General features: G+C 36.8%; 1 protein-coding gene across 1 annotated transcript; it reads left to right on the top strand.

Moving 5' to 3' along the window:
- The first annotated feature begins 357 nt into the window (after positions 1-357).
- Positions 358-21,146, top strand: MYCT1 (MYC target 1). Its single transcript, XM_072332298.1, is given in 3 exon segments — positions 358-444; positions 447-612; positions 18,136-21,146. Coding segments are annotated over 3 exon segments (780 nt in total). The 3' UTR covers positions 18,663-21,146.
- Positions 21,147-21,751: the final 605 nt, after the last annotated feature.

The following is a 21,751-nucleotide window of genomic DNA, read 5'->3' as shown; positions in this document are numbered from 1 at the left end:
CACAAGTTCCTCAGAATAGCTGAGAGTCAATAAGAAATACTTCGTGATGTTCATACCCTAAATCAGTGTACTAATGAAATGGTGTTATTTTAAAGCTTCCTTCACACATTTATGCCTTATAGGAAATTACCTTGATATAAGTGCTTTGGAATATTTGAGAAAGGTTTCTTTATCATAGAAAATAAGAAATAAAAAAAATTTAAAAAAAAAAAAAAAAAAGACTTCACATTTTTCTGCCACCAAATATTTTGGGGTTCAGAAAGTTTTAGGGAAAGAGGAGATTTGGTATTGTTCTAAGTTAATTGACTCTGGCTGAGGAAATGACGAGAAGGAAACTATTTCTCTGTCTCAGGAACCATGTGGGGCTCCAAGATAAGGCAAGCACTTGCTAATTTGAGTCCACAAGCAGGAAACGTGATGCATCCATTTCCTTTCAGACAAAAAAAAGAAAACAGCTCCCTAGCAGCACAAAAGCATTACTTCTACCACTAAATCTCAATTCTTCAGAAATCCATTGCTGCACTGTGGACATACTATTTTATATCTCCCATTTGGATGTTATGGATAAAAACAGTACTTACTCACCGGTTTCATGGCCACCAAAGTTTTGGGGTAAGGATTTTGTTTCTTATTCTAGAATATCATTAAAGTAGATGCTGAGATTAGTTGTTAATTGCCTTAAAAAAAAAAAAAAATACATCTATGCAAATCTTATGTCACAAACAAAAATTAATGAATGGATGTTTCTACTATTTCTTGCAGTGCAAAAATTGTTTACCAAATACTTCTTTGTCAAAGCTTTATCATGAGTTTTGACTAATCAAAGCAGTAAAAACCACCAGGGCAGAATTGATTGTTTGACAAAGCCCATTACCGAAGTCAGTGAAAAGGTGTCTATTGACTCGAGCATGTTTCAGATCAGGTAGACATTCTCAACTGTTTAATGGATGTACCTACATGACAGACATGATTTGTTTCATCTACTGATGAAAAAGGGATAGCAAAACCAAAACCTTGCGACTTTTGGAATAAACTCACACTCTAACAAAATGTAAAACAACTGGTAGATTTCTATGGTATCACGTGATCAGATTTCCCTTACTTTTTTCCAAATTTATATTTTTCTTATCATCCATTATGACCTCTTTCTTTCAGCCAAACTTGGGAATGATTAGTTAACTGATATGTATGTAGTGTGAAGTAAAAATATACACTACATTGAAACTCACTAGATGTAATTAGATTTAGTGAATTGATCCTAGGAGACTTTGCAGAGAACCTTTCCATTCAAAAAGTTCTATCAACTCCTTTATTTAGCATTAACACGCATTAACAGGTATTGTAAGAATGTATCATATGATCTGTTTTTATCTTGCTTACCACTACTATTGAACAGTGGCCCCTTCAAGAATCTGTGTACCATCTCAAGCTAAAAAATAATATGCATCAGCAAATGAGAATTTTGTTGCATAGAAGCACCCCAGGAGAAAGTGGAAAATAACTTTATAGGGTTTAGAGAAGCTCCTGCACTTCCTTAGCATAAGAGTAAGTTCCTGCTGAATGCCTGCCACATATTTCCTGTGCTGACACATACATTCCTACTGGGAGGCCACAAGCAACTCCTTTTATTTTTCTATCATAGGCTAGAAAGAGTGTCATTGTGAAGCACTTAAAGATTAACTGAGGAAAAAGAAATACTGTTATTAATGTTTAGTCTTTTATTATCTGATAGACTCTAAGTTTTTGTAGAACAGAATAACTTGTAATTCTAAAATGCCACTTTCAGAACAGAAATGGTAGTGCTGTCATCTGTACTTTAAGAATCCTTTTGTAAATATTCTGTCAGTTCTTAATGCAGACTTTATTTGTTGAGACAAATTATTCATTCCCAAGAAACAGGAAAGCCATATAGAATTCTAAGAACTCACTAACAATAATGCTCAGATTTTTTACAAGGTATTCTCTTTATCATGAAGAGTCAGAAAATGTATACAAAAGGTACTTAAGAAGTAAACTTACATTCCACAGCATATTGTATTCAAGGGACTGTACCTGTGTTGCTGTTATCCATTTATGTCATTCAAGGTTCCTCTCCAGGTGTGCCAAACCCCGATATTTCAATTCTAAGAGCTATATCTGGTGACAGAGCAGCATATGCTTGAGCTGCTTTAATGCAGAAAGGGCCATCATTGATTCTCACTGGAATTACTCACACGCTTGCCAGGGACTGAATCTTCTCCAACCACAATCACCTCCTTTTTGCCTGTACTCTGATAGCAAAGGAACTTTTATGAAGAGCTCACTCAACTTCAGAAGCAGATATGCTTCTTATATTCTTCTTATTTTACTGATAGAGTTTCGAAGAGTTAATAGCTTTCCTCTTCCTTCCTTTAGGTATATCAGAGGCAGTATACTAGGGAGGGATACTATACTGTTCCTTACAGTAGCCAGAATCAGAAGACAATGAATGATACAAACCTCACTTTGGAAAAACATTGCTTAAAATGATAGAAGTGTGTTTGCTGACATCCTTGGATATGTGTGAGGTAAAAATAAAACTACACAAATTAGATATATTTATGTAATTTATTAAATGAGTATGCAGTATTCAAAGCTGTTGGTTTTTTGTTTTGTTTTTTTTTCTGTTGTTGTTGTTTTTTTCCCCCCCAGGATATGGTTAACAGTCTGTTTAGTCTTTTTCTAAGCCACTTAATATCTTCTGCTGAGAATGTGAATACATTACCAAGATGCAGATCCTATTCCATGAGTGGGTGACTTCTCAGTAGGTCTCAAGGACACTGCCAATATGTAAACTTCAGAACCTGTGCAAAAGCTTGCTGAGGGGAATTAACTTTATGAGGAAAAAATAAATTCTGTAAATACCCCTAATGATTTTTCTGTAATTACTTTTATTTTCCTCACAATTCATAAAGCACTTACTGTTCAACAGCTGGTTCTCTATTCTGGAAAATGTACAGGCATCCTATTTCCAATGGTAATTTCATACAGAAGCATCTTAGAAGTGACTCTAAGAATTTCAAACCATTGAACAAACTAACTGTTCTCTAATTATATGTGAATACACAAATATTTTTACAGCAACTCCAGTCCACAATTCTGTTAGAAACACACACATGCATCTGTATAGGAAAAACAAACAAACAAAAAAAACAACCCACAAGATTTATGAATAACTTCATAAGTCACAATACATGAATAACTTCAGCAGCCTAAATCTTCTGTCTCAACTCATTTCAAGTCCTTAACAGGTTAAAAATAATGATAACAAATGATAGCACATATTTTTTTGCAGGTTCAGTGTAGAGACAATGACTATGCTAGAGAGCCACTAGCATCTTCATCTGCAGATCCTGCAACAAGTCCTAATTCTTTCCAATTCAGGTTTCACTGTCATCATTCTACAGCACTTCAGAGATACAAAAATTATGCAGTAATGTAAGACAGAAGAAGCAAAATAGTAGTTGTGCTGACCTAAAAATCAGTCTGGCAGAAAGAGATAAAAGAAGTATATTAAAGTTCTATTTTAGTTTAAATTCATCATTCTCATAATAGAGATCCTGACCTTGTGAACAGATGTAGTCTATATAAAGAGCACATAAGTGGACATGCTGAAACTCACAAGTTTGTTGCTGAAGTTCTGATTCTCAGTTTATTAGTAGTTCCCTACTATGGTGGTTGTACAGACTTCTCATGTTTCTTTGTTTTTTTCTCCTTTCCCCTCCAGAGAAGTTGGCTGTGAGAATGTAGGAGCATTCCCCTTTTACAGGCCAGCTCTTATAAAGCCATATATCCTCTGCAGCCCTATATTGCTGTAGAACTCCATAGTATGATACTTCAGTAGAGACAGAAACACAGTCACCTTTGCTGCAGTTCAGCACTGTTGGTGTCATGTGGGACTGTAAAAAGAAAATCTGCATTAGATTTTTATTGGTAGTCTCAAAGGGAGATTTTTTGTGGCATTAGCTAAGTGAGAAATTCAGCATTTGGTACCCATCCATCAACTACTAATCTTATTTTTTATTGTTTTAATATAGTCTTTATTGAGTTCATTTTGATTTGTAAGTGAACAGTGGAAACAAAGATGTTTCAATTTTAACCAGGAGTGCATTTCTTGTAATTCCTAAAAGCATTTTCAGTCACACACAATTAAATGCAATAAATGGCTTTAAGACAATCCTACTCCTCCAGTGTAAATGGTAAAATACTCTCAGATCAGGAAACTCAATTTAAGTAGTACACTTGATCAATATGACAACAGTAAAAAAAAAAAAAAAAGTAGACCTTAATTGGCATAAACTTGGATTCCTAGACTATAATCAAGACTAGTTTTACTAAAGTATCTATTTAAGTAACACAATAAAATCAGTTCCATTAAAATTATTAAGGAGCTTTTTCCCCATGAATTATATTCCTGGAATTAATTGGTCTGGTGTATGGAAAATAATGTTGTATGCCCAACTGGCCTTCAGTATTTTAAAAAGGAGAACTGTCTGGCACTGTCACTTTAAGCATTACCCCTTCACTTTTATAAGCAAAAAATGATTTTACATGTAATGTCAAGTTTTGCCTTGTCTTTCTCTTTTGTCTGCCCATTGATCTTCTGCTCCTTAAAAACATGCTTGTTTTCTTTAAATAAGCCAGGCTATGTAATCTGCTGGAAATTATGAGTAAATAGCTCACAGAAACAGAATCACAGAAATACTGGGGTTGGAAGGGACCTCTGGAGGTCAGCAAATCCAACCCCTGCTCAAGCAGGCCTACCCAGAATAAGTTGCCCAGGACAATGTCTAGGCGCTTCTTGAAAATTTCTACAACCTTTATGGTTGAACCTTGAATGCTCCACAATTTCTCTGCACAACCTGTTACTCAGCATACTCTAATATGCTGTGTTGTATTACCAGTCTAGCAATAATGGTGGTTAAGGATTTTGTACTATTTTCTTGTTTTATGAATTGAAATACTACTTGTGAAGGGCAGCACTGACAGAAGCTATAGCACAGCTCTCAAACATAGGGGAAGTCCAACCTAAATAGCTAGGTCTCATTTGTTCTGCATCTCTTCATCTGACAAACAACAACTACATCCTCACTGGTTATCTTGTCACTCAGACTTCCCAGAGTTCCCTATCATGCACTTTCCTAATGATTCTGTTGTTTAAGATTCACATTTCAGACTCTGATTGATGTCTGGCTCATCAGGGATACTGAGCCAGCACTTAAGAATTGCAATTCAGGGTTTAACCTCACAGTATGTGATGATGAAAGACTTTAATCCTGAGCAGATTTCTATCCCCATCACAATGGGAACCAACTGTGTGTAAACAAACCTTCCACCCACCTCTCTTATTCTTTTCCAATCATATAAATGGCTCTGATCCCTTCTGGGTCTTCATTGCTTACCTAAATTTCCCATCACCTGCTTAATGTTTTCTCCTTTACTTTTTCAATCTTAAGCCTTGAAAATGCAGAAGTTGTACACCTCCAAAGCTACCTTTTTTGTACATGCTGCCCTTAAAGACCTCTAGTAGCAAATAGCAGTTTGTTATTCTTTCCTAGTCTTGTTTTGAAGAGAGCACAGCCCAAATGTTGATTTGTGTTGGTACATTTTAGTTCCACATGAACTTGGAGAACCCAATATAACTGTAGTCTAATATAGATAATAATAAAAAGGAGGGTTGCATTTCCCAGTTTAGTCAGAAGGCTCTCAGAATCCACTTTTTAAGTAGACAGGTAACCTGGGGAAAAATAATTGCCTTGAAAATCTTTTTTCTTGACCATTTTAGGCCTGAAAAGGTTGATTATGAGGGCTAGCTAGAGCGTTACTACACCAAAATACACACAAAATACAGAACTTTCTAGTGCAGATAACTTGTGTGAATGTTATAATTGCGTGATAGAGGCTATAAAACACAGTAAAGACAAGTCAAGTCTTTGGGCCTGCAAGTTTCTTTGACTTCATTGAAGAAAGCATCTGCAAGCGTGACACACAGCATCCACCCCTCTCCCCTAAGAAAGTTGCCAAGAAACTTTTATCCATTTCAAAATGTGACTGTACTTCTGGGGAAGGGATCTTAACATTGTGTTTAATATATTTTTTCCTCCAGAGAAACTAGAACTACTTTATTCTTCTATGATCAACTTGACCTTAGAGCAGGATGAACTCCCAAAGACATCTGTGAAAGTAATCTTCTTTAAGTAGGATTTTTGGAAGATAAGAAAATACCCTGTACTGCTTTGTATGAGTGCTGTGAAAACAAAGATGATGTGAGAAAGATTAACAGAGTCATACAGAAAGCTGATTCTATTTTTGGAAGTGCTACCTGTAAATGCATATGTTCTATGATCCTAAGTCCCTCCTTCACCTCCTCAATTAAATGCTATGAAACCAGAAATTTAACAGTAATGTCATGTTTCCAGATATTTGATTAAGAGATTTCACTTGAATGGATAATGTTTCTTTCATACTAGTTTTGGTTTTGGCCATCAAAAACATCACAGAGTGGAACTTCAGTCAGACCCCGACAAAACAGAAATAATGTTTACACCAGTAAAACTTAGCACTGCCTCTACAGGAATCAAGAAAGACTTTTTCCTCATCCATCACAGGGCTGCACACTCTTCCATGCACAGCAGTATCAGAAAAGCTTCTGCTGTTGTTTGTTCAGGAAAATTCCCGTATTTTCGTGAAGATATGCAATTCTTTTTTTCCCTTCATTGAGATTAATTTTGTTATAGGCTAATGCATATGAAAATCCCCTGACAGAAATGTAGATGGTATCAGATACTTAAAACCCCCTGCACATCTCAAGCATTCTAGTGGCAAGTTGATTAAAGTATTCCACACAATTTTGATAACGGTCATAGTGAATAGAGAACTGCTGGGGCAAGAAAGACATGTACACACTATCTCTCCTCTGGCTGAAACAGCTAAGATCTCTAGAAGGAAGTGGGATCTAGCAAGTCAAGTTCATCAAAAGTTTCTTGTTTCCTACTTCCTCAACAACAAAACTGAGCTGACTTGGGATGTCATAAGGCAGCAGCAAACAGCCTAGGATAGCTATTCAGGCAGGACAAATCTTTAACTAATAGCAATGCTATGAGAAATGGGGACAACATTTTGAGTTTTAAAAAAAAAAAAAAAGAAAAGAAAATGTAGCATATGGTGGTGAGGCATCAGCAACTGCAGCAAACATAACTAAACAGCTGTCCTTCAGTGGCAACATGACAGCAGTGAATCTCTGTTTGGCACCTAGAACCTCTACCTGTGGGGTCCTCCAAAAATACTACCATCACTCATGGTAAATAAAACTATGACTTATGATGTAATAAGAAGAAAGGTGTTGATCATCCTCCTCATCATATCTTCAGACTATACTATGTCCTCTCTCCGGTGTTTGAGAAGTAATGATTAGAAGGCCGGATACTAACCTGAATTTCTTTGCCATGTGGCAGCACTTTTTGCTGGATTTGCTGTGCCTGTGTGATTTGTTGCCTTCTGTTGTTGCTGAAAATCACATGAAGCATCTAACAAAATGGATGCTGCACTGTGCCTTCTAACACGTCTTATGATGGTTCCAAAACATTGTAGGAAGTCAGCATTTCCTCTCTGTTTTGTTAGGAACAGGAATCAAGATCATATGCCAAATCTAAACATATTCTACCCACATTGATTTCCCCAAGAAAAAGAACTGTGTCTTAGCCTGATGCTATGGTTTATTTTATGTCTAGCTGGCTAGTTTTGAAGGTACTAACATCTATTCACTACTAAATTGTTGCTGTTTTATATAAACCCCAAACAAGTATTTGTATCAGATAAATCATATATGCTCTTCCTCAAGATTCAGACTATCCCAATTTTAAGAGAATTATATTCATTTTACTAGCAGTAAAGTAAAAGATTTGACAAGCATATGAAACTTGTATTTCCATCATAGAAGCAAGTGGATTTTAACATTAATAAGCTTTTGCACTCAGGAGGCTAGCATGTAAATCCATTCCAAAGCCTTAAATGAAGGTTTGCCACAGAGATAAAGCAGATACTAATGAGGGCCCTTTCCCCCCCCCCACCCTTGCCATTCTTCTGGCAAATCCAAAAAAAGAGTATTAACACAGCTAGATGCAAGAAATAAAACTGTGTTATGAGACAAACCTTATTCTTGCACACCGACTTTCTTTCTTGTGCATGAATTATTCTTTCAGATGCATATCTGTCATCCTCAGGGTGTGTTTTATTGCCTCCTAATTGCTGCTTTTCTCCTTTCCTCTCCCGGTCCACACCCCTGCCATCCAATTACTGATTTATTAAGTTCTTAACCATCTTTGGCAGAAGATGTAAATCTAGGGTAGTAGATGGATGAAGAAAAGATTCATCATGATATTATTTAAACACTAATCAAACAAAGTACATATTTCGGCATGTATACCTATACTGAAGTAGTATGTGCCACTGCTTCTTGTCACATGAATTATCAGCCAAGAGTGTAATGCTTTAGTTACCCACTGAATTCAGAAATCTCATTTTTAGGGAAAGTACACTTCTTGCAATTACTACACTAGTGAATGCATTAACATACCAGAGACACAACAAAAGAGGCATAATGCCATGCTTTCTGCCCAACACAAGCTTCACATAGCATTATGCCCAACTGCTAGAGCCTTGCAGGATTCAGATTCTTGGTCAATACATTCTAGGCATGCTAAGATTGTCTCAGTTCTTCTGGTAGGAATTTTTTGAGGCAAGTGCTCTGTATTCCATTTTACAACTGTAGCTCATTCAGTCAGGAGCTGAAAAATATTTGTGAGCCAAATGAATGACTATAAGTAGTGCTATCAGCCTAATGCAGAAGATGAATCTGAAACATGCAGATGACATGAGATGTCCACAATTAAAAGAGACCACAAAATATAATCAAGACTCATGAACGAGCCCTTTTGTCTTTGTAGGATTGCCTTCATTTTATAATCATATCCCTTTGGCTATTTCTTATTTGCTTACTTTAAAGTAGGAAGCTTCACTTCCTATACAACCTTAATAAAGACTACTTGGTCAAACTTGATTTAACTTAAGTATTATACAATATTAAGTCAATTATGCAGCTAACAGTTCCTAAAAAGAAAAAACAAACAAACAAAACAACAGCAATTTAAAAGTAATGTATTGCATTCTTGGTATGCTATGGATTTGGTTCCAAGATGATGAATAGATCCCCTTCCTCCTGAAGAGAGGGAAAAGAAACTCGGGAGAGTTTAACTTCCATGTACTGAAAAACAGTGTTCTTACTGAAAAGCTTCAGAGTTGTCTGCTAAAACACTTAATCAAAGCTATATCAATAATGCAAATATATACAGAGTTGTTATTAAGTGACACCTATAAATGACTCTGCAAAATAATTGGGGGATAAAATGACATCACATTCAATGCTGTGCAAAAAACACTTCAGGGTGTGACACGTGCTTGCTGAGGAATACTGCCAAGAGATTTTCTTCGTCCCAGAAGAGGCCTCTGCCTTGCTTCTCCAGCATTTTATTTACCAGGAAAGCAAACAAACAGCAGCAGCAACAACAGCAACAACAACAAAAAAAAATCTCAAACATTTTAATTCAGAAATCCAACTTGTTAACACAGACTTGTGAGATATTTGACCATTCAACTATCATAACCTCCTTTTAAAACTTTTGCTTTAAAAATTACATTGATACTATCACCCAGTTAACTATAGTAATGGCAGAATGAATCAATTGGGTAGATGTGTGTCTTCTGTTGTAGCTTGTTGTTGTTGCACAAATTTTTGTCAATATCATTTAATTATGCCTCCTAGATCACACTGAAGTAGATAATCAGGTTTATATTTGATGCAAGAAAAAACTGAAACTGATAGACGTTAACACAGAAAGTACTAAGAAAATACTAAGAAAAGGCAAGCTCAAATTTCTCCATTGCAGATAACTGAAAAGTACAGTATTACCACATGTAAACGTGGTTATATAGTGTCAAAAAAAATCACATATTCAATGTGACATAAGGAAGATAAACATAGCAAGAAATTTGTTTGAACTACTAGATTGTAGTGCTATAATGTGACAGAAAACACAGCAATGACAACAGGGAAGCAGAATCCCAGGCTGCAGCAAAGGAGGACAAGCCCAAGCACAGCAGCCAAAACCACAGAAACAAAAGGAAAAAAGGCTACTCACCTTTCAAAAGCCTCAGGTAGGCAAGGATCTCCAGTAAAATGCTCTCACCTCCACTGCCAATCCTTAAATGAGATTTGGGAAGCGGTGGATCCTGTCCTGATGCATGCACCCGAGCTCCCCTGGGCCCCTGGGTTGGCTCTGCCTTCCCACCAGGTGCTCAATCACTGTTTCAGGCCATGACATGACACTTCTTCTACATAGATATAGTTAAAATATCTCTGCAGTAAAAATAATAATAATAATAATAACAACAATAATAATTAAAAACAAAATGTGATTTAAATACAGACTCCTCTTCCTGCAATATGAACACCTATTTATTAGATACTGGTGTGTATTATTGAATATTGATCAGTATTCATCCAAGTTCTTCTTCCCATTCTTGAAGTTTGGTCAACATTCTGCATTTTCACCACAAGAAGGTTGTAGTTTTAGCAATGGCAAAATAAATAAATAAATAGTAGAAGACAATAAAAAAAACCACTCAATACTATTTTCATTCCAAGTTACTTTTGAGCAGGCATGACCCATGTTAAAGCTATCAGAAGTGTACTCTGTGGTAATATTTCAAAGGCAAAAGAGTTCTGAGTGAGGAGAGAGAGTTCTTGAGAAATCTTACAGTTCTGGGCCCCGATAGATTTTCTTCATCTTCTTCCAAGATGCACATATGTATCAGTTTCATTCATTTTAAGCCAACATACGATGTGCTTTTTCAATGGAGATTAAGAGATATGGAACTGTGAATGATTCTCTCCTAGAAGTAGCTGAGCTACTGGTGGAGAGAAGAAACAAAGTCCTGCCTCTTGCTGACAGAAGGCTCTTCTGACATAGCAGCAATTGTGCAGAGAGGTTGCAGCATTTGTAGGATGCACTGTACAGTTGAAAATGTCACTTTGATGTCACTTTTTCTCTTTTAAAATGCTCTGATGTTCTAATACATTCTGTATTCTTCATATTCTAATATACCTTAGGTTGTCAATTTAAACCTTTCTCAGCCTTTTGTGGGTTCTCACAGTAAGCCTCCTGCAGCTGTTTTTGGGTTTTTGGTCTCAGACCCACAGGCAGTAAGATTGCTGTAGTAGCACTGAGGATGATATACAGCCTGTAGGCTTCCCAGCAGCCTGAAAAATCTGTGCTTTGTTCTAACCCCGGATTTCTTCTGTTTCCTTGCAGGTAGCTTTTTTGTTTATTTGTTTACTCTTTTTTATTTTTAAACTGAATTTCAAGAAATCCTCTTTAATATTAGAACATCACTTTATTCACTTATCCTCTGTTCATACAGGAAATGATTTTGTTCTCAGGCTCTGTAAAATAATCTTATCAATTAGATAATAACAATAAAGCCATATTGCACTGTGGCAAATTATGTTTTATTGCTTGATTTAGATCCATGCAGAGGACATTTAGCTTTGGTCTGTGCTGGTTTTTTTTGAGGTTGATAAAAATTTCTTGCCAGAGGACTGTGCTGCACATGCAAAAAAGATTGCAATTACATTACTGTCTTTGTAATACATCAGGAATTACAACGAAACCATGCAATAACAAAGTCTCTATCTCTGTCTGCTCAGAGGAATCTGTGCCTTGTTTTGCCCAGTTATGCCAAATGCATGAAATTAAACATGGTGACATCTCTATCTTAGATGTTTCCTTTTGATTATTACAATTACTCTTTATTTAGCATTCCAGTAAAAAAAAAAAAAAAAAAAAAAAAATCAAACTTCCAGTAATATTAAAGCATCATTATTACATCTGAGTTGGTTTATAGGATTTTGTTCAGCTGTTCTGGATTTTTAACACAGTGAACGGAGGTTTTAAAAAATAAAGAAAATATACTCTTATACACAAAGTTTGTTCTGGACACCATTAGAAAGCAAGAAATAGGAACTGACTTATCATCACATTTGACCATCAGCACAGATATTTGCAAAGAAACGCAAATCAGTACTAACTATACTTCACTACCTTCCAAATATTTATGTATGTTGTGCTTTACTGTACCTGTCTTTCAATGCCTCTAAATTGCTTCTGGCAGCACAACTCAGAGTCTGAGTTTTCAGGTACTACAAGCTTCTCTGTTTTTCTTTCATCCAGGTGTTTATGTAGTGTTTTTGTGTTGTTGTTTTGTTTTGTTTTTTAATTTTTTTTTAATTTTTTTATTATTATTATTTTTAATCCTATTTAATTAGAATTAGAGCAATTTATGTACTACTTAGATTTCCAACATGAATTTCCAGCAGAGGGCAATCTTGTTTCTAAGTAGATGGCTTGTTTGAAAATTTAACCTGCTAGCAAACGGCTGTCCCCTCTGCTTTTCAAACTCAGGATTAATCCAAAGACACAGACAATGCCATTTTTTTCTTTGTCAATTTCTTAATTTACTTGCCAATAACTCTGGTGCTTTTTTGCTTGCCTGATCAAAGAACATCTTAGGAACTGCACAAAATGATGTTTATTTGGGTCTTGAACTTTCACTGTTCTATCTTCTTTTATTTTGAGACAGAATTAACTATTTTACAAAAATGTTTGATATACATACTATAATCTTTAATATTTGAGTGGGATACTCCACTAATGTGGACTATCTGTTCTGGCTTCTACCCATCCTCATCGATAGAAACATCTTTTACAATTTTAATCTGAATTTCCTTTATTTTAGTCTTTATTTCAGTAATTTTTACCTAGTTTGTAGTGGACATAAAAGCTTTATTTGCAGTGACAGTTCATTTCTTAGTGGGAGAATTACTTTCATCTTATTAACACTTGTGATCTGTATAGCCTGCCCTTCTTTAGGCTTTTCTCACAGATTCTGTTTTCCAGACCTCACTATCCTCATCTGCTTGCTTCCTGGACGTCACAGGTGCTTGAATCACTTTGTGTTTTAGACGGTCTTCTTCCCTCTTTTCACAAATACCACGTGACCTTTCATAACATTTGCCATGACTAAGAGCACAGCTGACTGCTTTCACAAAGAAACCAATTCACCCACCGAGATGAATCATGGACTTCCTACAAATGATCAATGAGAGGCTGGTTTGCTAATACAATTAGTTGCGGTGGTCAGGAAGATAGTAATGTCAGCACTTATCAGCTACAGAGAAATTGTTTTTCTTTTTTTCAGAACTCAAAGAACAGCATCATAGGAGCTGGCTTCTATTACCAGTCACAGCCACAAGCTAAGTTCTCTTGGAGTTTCTAGAGCTGAAATAAAACTACTCTGATCTTTTGTACTGGGAAAAAAAAATGGTAGTATTTTGGGCCCAGGTTGTTCTTTTTCATGTTCACTGCCTAGGATTTGTGAGAAGGAGCAGTTCCAGCTCCCCTTGCTTACAAATGTATCAGGGCTGCAGGAAGATCTGAGTTCATTAAATCTTTAATACATTTGGACTGCTCCTGTCCATGCTCTGCATGAAACAGGCTGTGTTACAAATATTCACTTTTGACTGTGATGAACCTCACTTCAAAAGGCAAACAGTATCTGAACCTTTCTTACTTGTCAGGTTATTAAATTTACCATTCATAAGTGCAGTTCATACTTAAATACGCTAGCTGGTGCTCTGCACCAAGCTGTGCAGTGTTCAAGAATGAATTCCCATTCTGGTTTGCAAGTGTTTGCATCATTTATTGTCACCGAATGTTCATTTTTGGGGGGAAAAAATAAAAATTTTAAAAAATCATGGTGAAGCATAAAATGAGCTGTATTTCCTAGTATATGAGATTAAAGCCTCTGCCATCTGTCAGGGTCTTCCTCTTTTGGGACAAGGCAGTATGCGCAAGTGTATGTCCATGTAGAGAGAGGACTGTGCACTTACTTGGATAAGATTTTAGTCACTGGTATGTGGTGTGCCATAAAGGAGAAAGTTCATAAAAATGTAAGAAGGAAAATATTAAAATGGAAAAAAAGATAAAATTCTAAAATTTGAATGGAAATACAATAACTGTCTTTTTCACTATGCAACATAAAATATTGTGTTCTGATATTTCTCATTTTTCATATAGCTGTAATCAAGCAACTTGTAGGTGGTATGTTCTACAGACAAACTTGCTGTATCCCACATGAAATAAAGTTTGCATGTCATGAACTTACTGAGCAAGTGAAAGGAAGAACAGATGGGAAAACTACTCTCAGCAACATGACCTAACATGAAATACTTAAGGCATCTTTATAGCAAGCTGAATTCTAATGCAAGGAATTGAATCTAATCTGATCTAACGCCATTCTTGACTGACAAACTACTTTAACACTTTTAAAACTACCTTATTATTTCTATTTTAATGGAGAAACAACAACCATAACAACAAAATTAATAGCTCCAAAACATGAAGAAGATTGAAATATTTGAGTAATCTACCAGAAATCAGTGATCTACTAGTCATCTACCAGAGATGAAATGTATAGCTATTATCATAAGGATGTTACCTACCACATTACACTTGGCAAAGCACTGTCAGATGAGGTGCTTTAAAGACTAAATGGCCCATTTTTGGTAATTATAGGAAATTATGCAGTTCAGATTCAAGTTATATGTACACTGAATTATGCTTTTCCATCTCTCTATTCTTTGCATTCAGTACTTTTTACCCTGCTGCCCTGGTTCTTACCCTGGGAAGCTCCCTCTGAAGTTGCTACTTTTGCAATTTAAATGATATTACTACCCTTTCATGAACTTGGCCAGCTGAAGAGTTTGCACTTGTGTGCATTTCTGAGCATAGGGGCAGGAAAAAATGTGTCTGTCTTAACTTACCAGAGTGGTGAATTAATAAGGCTGTGTTATTAATTTTCTTGTCAAATATACCCAGGGTATTCTAAGAAGCCTTGCAGATTGACTGCCCCTGCTACCAATGCCTAAATTAGATGAGAAGAACTTGTTCCAAAAGCACCTTGTTAGACAGGCTGTTGTCTTCACTAATAAGATTTCCAAATTTCATCTCTGTGGATTCTACACTGCATTAAGGACTTGCTGGAAACTATAAGCTTGGTAGAATGCATAGTAATGCTTCAGATTTATAGCTCATGGAATCATAGAATCCTTTGAGTTTGAAGGGACCCTGAATAGACATCTAGTTCTACTTTCTTGCAAAAAACAGGGACACTTACAGCTAGATCAAGCTGATCAGAGCCCTGTCTAGTCTGACCTCAAGTGTTTCTAGTGACAGGGCATGCACCACCACTCTGGGCAACCTGTTCCTGTGCCTCACCCTCACTGTAAAAAACTTTTTTCTTATATCTAGTCTACCATCTTTTAGTTTTAAATCGTTTCCCTTCTCCTATCACAGTAGACTCTGCTGAAGAGCCTGTTGTAAAAGGCTTAAAAAAATCTGCAGCAACTACAGCAGAAAAAAAAAAAAAAAAGAGAGATTCTGAAATTCCAACCTTTCTAACATGGATACAGTGGAAGGACCATATATAAGAAGTTGATGAAGCTAATGTATCATACTGTTAATCTTGTAGCAGGTTCAGATTATGCTTTGTTTCCGTTTGTTTCTGACATTGTACCTGGAAGTCTTGTTGTTTTTCATTGCTGAAAAACTTTTATCCTTTGTCTCAGCTGCTGCTGAGGATCAGAGGAGGTAAAATTGACTGAGATGAGATGTCCGATCTTTTCGTTTGTAACATAAGCAAATAAGGAAAACAGTGTGAGTAACATGAAAAACACACTGTTCCAAACATATTTAGAGAACCAGCATCAAGGAAGATAGTGTCTGTCAGCATCCCTACCTTGTTCCCAAATATCATTTCCTCTTCTTCTAAAAGCAGAGGACAGAAGAGCATGCACAGCCCCCAGAAAACCATGGGATATCGTAACAGCTCCCTAGGAGACACATGCTATCAGTATTGCATTCGCTCTCCTGAAAGCCTAGATCTGCCCTGGCACTGCCCAGATTAAGGACAAGAAAAACAACTCTGTGAAAGCCAGCTGTTCCCCTGAAAATCCCAGGTGCAGCAAGTCCAGCTCTGCCTTTGATTTTTTCTCTGTTTTGTAGTATTTTCTCCAATGAACCTCAGGGCTGTGATCACTGGACGTTCTAAAGAGGAAATCAATGAGCATAGATTCAGTGTAAGGTTTTAGAACTGAGTTACATTTCAGCAAAATTCATCCTCTTCAGAGAGTCAACAAAAAGCAAAATGTTTTCCCACTGTAGTCAGGGATAGTCTGGGAAGAGAAAGAAAAAAATACCAGTAACACATAGATCTAGTGATATTTCTATAATAGGAACTAGAAGAATCAAATGTAAATACAATTTGAAATGAGAGGATATGGGTTACTACTCTATTTTTGCATTCAAACATAGAGTTAGAAAAATAAAAGAATAAAAGTAGTTGAAGAAAATGAAAATATCATCAAAAAGGAAAATTGCCTGTGCTGTACCTCCAGCACAGGGGAACTGCATGTGGGAAGGACTGAAGAGCTACACTCAATACCTTTCAATTCCCTCATCTGCCTTTAACTGTGAAACACTGATTAGACTGTGCAGGTGGTGAAAATTATGGCTAGAGGGATGCAGGGACAAACCCTTGTCATGGTGGATGGCAGTTTCAGAGCCAAACATACTCGTTTGTCAAACAGAGCTTCATGTGAGCCTCACAGAAAGCACCTTCTCCTCTCTACTAGAGTCAGGAGCCCAAATAAGAGCAGGGATACTGAGAAGCAGCACAGACCTGTGTGTTTGGTGGATTTCTTGGCCATCTCAAAATATAATAATGTAACTAGTGTTCTAGTCAATATGTGAAGGAAATCAATCTAAGAAAGGATTAGCTCTTGCTCCTCTTTCCCATGTCTTTGCTAGGACAACAGTAGGGATGTTCAGACTACAGTCTGGTCTTTGGGAAAGTGTCTTTAAAACATCTCCTGGACTCTCCTCACTGAGGGTCACCACGATCTAACTCTTTCTTTCCATCTTCAGGAGTATGAGGAGGAATTTGCAGCAACGGAACATGTTAAACACACTAAAATAGCCTGTAAAATAGTCTGTATCTTACATACAGAAAAGTAGCACAGTAAGGTCTGCCATGTCTCCAAAGACATCTTTATAAAGCACAGAATACGTGTTTGTCAAAAGGCTGCTGATGGGTCTCTGGTCTGTAGTCAGGAGTTGCAATTCAGGATACTGCTGCTCACGAGCTCCTGCAAAAACAGAACAACCATTTGTCCTTTGGCTGCTGTTTGCCCAGTCCAGAGTTTCTAAGTTTTTAAAATGAGGGCTTGAAGAAAAAATAAAATGTTGAGGTCAAGCCTCTGATCAAAAGGACAACAAAGTGTTTCTAACAGGGAGAAATGCATTGCAGAAGTATCCCATGTTTTATCACCTACATCTTTATTCTACCTTTTGCAAAGTACTGTGACTAGAAATCTATCTGAAAACAGAGGTTACAAACAAGCAACAACACGATTTTATATACATCCAAAATGCCAGTGGCTTAATCAGAATTTGAATTTTTTGGGCCTACTTACATTTTCAGAATATTCATTACAGAATGAATACTGTCAAAGGTACATGGTAATGGCAGTGCTGTCTAAAACTTTTCATTGAAGGGAGAAGGGAAGTAAGAAAACAGGTAAGGAATTCCTTTCCTTATTCCTTTCCACTGTCCTTTTAAACAGAAGTGCTTCACAAGCATCGTAACAGTATGACCAATGAGTATACAGATGTTGTATAGAATACAGAGAAGTTAGGCTAGTAAGATTACCACATTGGAAAAGATAATCAGAGATAAATGAAAAGTGCTCACCAGTGTTGTAGGCTAGCAAGAAACTCCGCAAGTATGAATTCCTCTGTTTGTGCTGTAAAGATTCACATATTTTTCACAAATAGGTGTAGGTTTGCTCATCTTTTAAGGAGGCTGCCACATTCCAATCAGTTTCAGGCAAGGTTATGCTTCAGATCTGAAGTAACCTTACTGTGTATTTTTGTTGTATTTCAGAGCAGGTAACAATAGCCTTCACAGTGTCCATGTTGATCGGACTAGTGATTGGAGGGATCATCTGGGCCTTATTCACCTGCTTGTCCCGTCGCAGAGCTAGCGCTCACATTTCACAAGGGAACTCTTCACCCTTCACTCGCCGGTCCAGACCCACCTCCCACTCTGCCAGCAGGACTGGATTTTACCGTAACAGCAGCTGTGAACGTCGAAGCAACCTCAGTCTGGCCAGCCTCACCTTTCAGCGGCAAGCCTCCTTGGAGCAAGCCAACTCTTTCCCCAGGAAGTCGAGTTTCCGCGCATCCACCTTCCACCCTTTTCTTCAGTCACCTCCCCTCCCCGTGGAGACAAACAGTCAGCTGATCACCCTCACTCCCACCAACACCACTACAACCCTCGTGGGAAGCACAACCAACAGCTTAAGTCGACCTGAATTCCATTGGTCTAACAACAGCCTCCGCATCTGCCACTCCACACAAACCCCTCCTCCTGCATATGAAACCATCATAAAAGCATTCCCAGACTCCTGAGATAGGTCCTTGCTGTAAACACACACAGTCATTTTTGGAGGAACCTCAATCATCTCAAGCAGTTTTCTGTGCATGCTGAAGGTTGTGCATGCTCCAAGAAGTCTCCAGCTGCTGTGACACATTGCAGAGGGGCATGTGCACTGTCAGGAGGCGGGTAGTGCTGATTTCTTAGAGAGCAATGTCCCACCATCCAAGGAATCACTTGTTTTTGCACTACTGGCTCTAATTTACTGCATTGCAACATCTTTACATATTTCTACTGCTGTATTGTAATCACTATATCTTTTTCTTTAGAGGAAAGAAAATGTTGCAGCATTAAAGAAAAAGTGGGTCGTTTCTCAAAGAGAATTTTAGGAATTACTGATGTAAACATTACTGCAAATTCCACTATTCTGTTCATTTTTAAATAGCAAATAAGCAAAGTAAACCCAAAAGTTCTGGTTTTATGTGTTTCCCCAAAGATATTAATCTTTCAATGAACACTTCCATTAACTACCTTGTCGCTATAACCATACATCTGTTTATCTGAGGAATCTTACACAAAGACCATGTAGAAGATTTAACATCACAGTTCTATTCTGTTGATTGCAGAGGACCTAAAAATGGCTCTGTTGATTGCAGAGAATCTAAAAAAAGACTCCATGTTAGAGTTGTTTGTATAAAATTCCTCACACTATGAGAAAAATGCCGAGGTATATCACCACCCTTCACGTAAAGAGAAGTTTTGAAGAGCATACTAAGTGCTTGATAACAGTCTTATATAATTTTCTATTTACTGCCAGCAGAAGAGGTAGCTACCTTTGAATGCCCAGTAAGGCTTTATGTGAACAGAAAACCTGATGTCTCATTTTTCTGGTTATGGTTATCAAGATAAGCACTACATTAATGACTACTGTTTTTTTAATTGTTTCCTGCTTTGCTGTGAGATTGCTCATTTCCCTATTTAAAATTATATTTCTCAAATTGCACCAAATTTTAATACTTCCTGGAAAGATATTCACTGAAATCTTGTCTTTCATTAAGTTGACATTTCAGACATTTACAGCTGAACACTGGTATTGTATGGTTGTGTGGAATAAGATAAAGGTGGAATATCTAGTTGAGGTTTACTTACATTCTAGACTGTTATACAAGTGTTTTGTCAAGCTAACCCCTGGATTAGTTGAGACTAGTTGCACCACCATGAGAAGTTCAGGATTTGGAACTAACAAATAGATGGGAGCAGTTTTAAGATTTATTATATCAATTTTCTGTTAGGTCTTTCACATTTGTATAAAGACAAAAGAATTTCCACAAGTAGGAGAAGAGTCTTACTCTTCACTTAGAAACAGAAATTTAATTCCTAAATCTGCTTGGCAGCTGCAGGACCCCTTATCCTGAGGGGCTGTTCCTGTGCTTCAGCAGAGAGCTGAGTGTCCTTACCTGTTCTTTGGGAGGGACAAGGAATCAGCAGATTCCTAGAATGGGCAAAATACTTTGCATCTTATTTTGCAGGCATCTAGCAGCACATATCTCTCTGCAGAGTTCAGCATCCTTTGTGTAGCACTACTGATCTCTTAACTACTTACTGGAAGACTACAGTCTTCCAGCCACAAATCTTTCCATTTGCAAACAAACACTGCTACACTGCTACAAACACTGAACTTACAAGCATTACTTATTATAATCTACAAGTATACTTTCTTATAAAAGCAAGCTATTATGCAATTATTTACTGACTGGCTTTCATGTTTTATTTTTAGCGTACAAATTTTTTCCCTTCTAGAGGAATGTATGTCAGTGCTAGAACAACCACTTGCTGTGTTTACATTGTTTCATAGCACACACACAGAGTTCCAGTACACTGAAGACTTGCTGATAAGGCTGCAAAATTGCATTTGGCTAATCACAGTCTACAGTTTTTCTCTGGAGAAAGGAAGTTTTGTTATTTTATTCTTTAATAATATTTTTTCTTTTACAGTCTTATTGAGTCTGATGAACTTCATTGCATACAAGTGCTTTTATGGTGTCCTATCTCTAGAATAGGTGACACTGCCTTTTCTGACATGCCTTCAAAAAGCAAAGTTCACACATGCTCCCTTTGCCTACCAAGTCTAGCGGACTGTTTGAAAAGACAGGTTGGCCTACAGCGTGTACCTAACTGACCCAAACTGCTTCATGCTTGAGAGAAATCATTCCAGATAAGTGACTTTTTACTCCTGGTTTAAGATGCAAATTAAATATTTTCTCAGCATATTACTTATATTATAGAATATTTAGTATACAATGTAGACAAGGCAGTTTAAATGTACTGTATTTTTTATAGTGAACACTGGATATCAAAATATCTTTTTTATTTCCCTTGGATTAGGGAGACTAAAAACACAGACTGTTTGATGCACAACCAGAAGGACTGTTGGATACCAGTTTAAACAGTATCTGAAGTTGATGTTTTGTAAGTTCTCCAGAAGATGCAGAGTGTAAAATAAAGGTGTTATAATCTGGATTTCATGGGGTTTATTTTTTCAAAAATCAATGTGTTGGCTTCTATAAAAAATATTTAAATGGAAGTTGAATTATTCAAGCTGATGCAGTTGGGAATGTAAATGAAGATTTGATCTTTTCTCTTCTCGGTGGAGAGACAGACCATAGATGACTATAGTACATGAAGTTAGTGCTGGAATGTGCCATGTTAGAACACTTTCCAAGGACTGCATGTGAAAACTTAAGAAATTATTAAAGGAAAATGCTGTGTTTTCTTATGTTAATAGGAATTAACTATTTTTTAAATGAAATGAGAGTTCATCAAAAGACGTATCACTTCAGAGCAATATGAATATGGCTCACCAATAAAGTGATTACAGATTTTAAATTCAGTGGCTTCCCAGTACTTGGATTTCAGTCTACAAAGCATTTGCCTTAAGCACATGGCCAGTGCTTACAGAGTGCCTGTTTAAATTGCATTGGATTGACCTTCAAACTGAACAGCAGAATTCAGGGATCACTTGAATAATTATAATAATAATTATAATAATTTTAATAATTACAATGACTATATAATAATTATATCAAAAGATTATCGTTCCTCATTTATAGTCTGGTTACAATAT

This window comes from Excalfactoria chinensis, chromosome 3, assembly GCF_039878825.1.
Source record: "Excalfactoria chinensis isolate bCotChi1 chromosome 3, bCotChi1.hap2, whole genome shotgun sequence".
Classification (NCBI taxonomy): Eukaryota; Metazoa; Chordata; class Aves; order Galliformes; family Phasianidae; genus Excalfactoria; species Excalfactoria chinensis.
The sequence above is the reverse complement of the archived record's forward strand: the minus strand, read 5'-3'. Positions and strand labels throughout refer to the sequence as shown.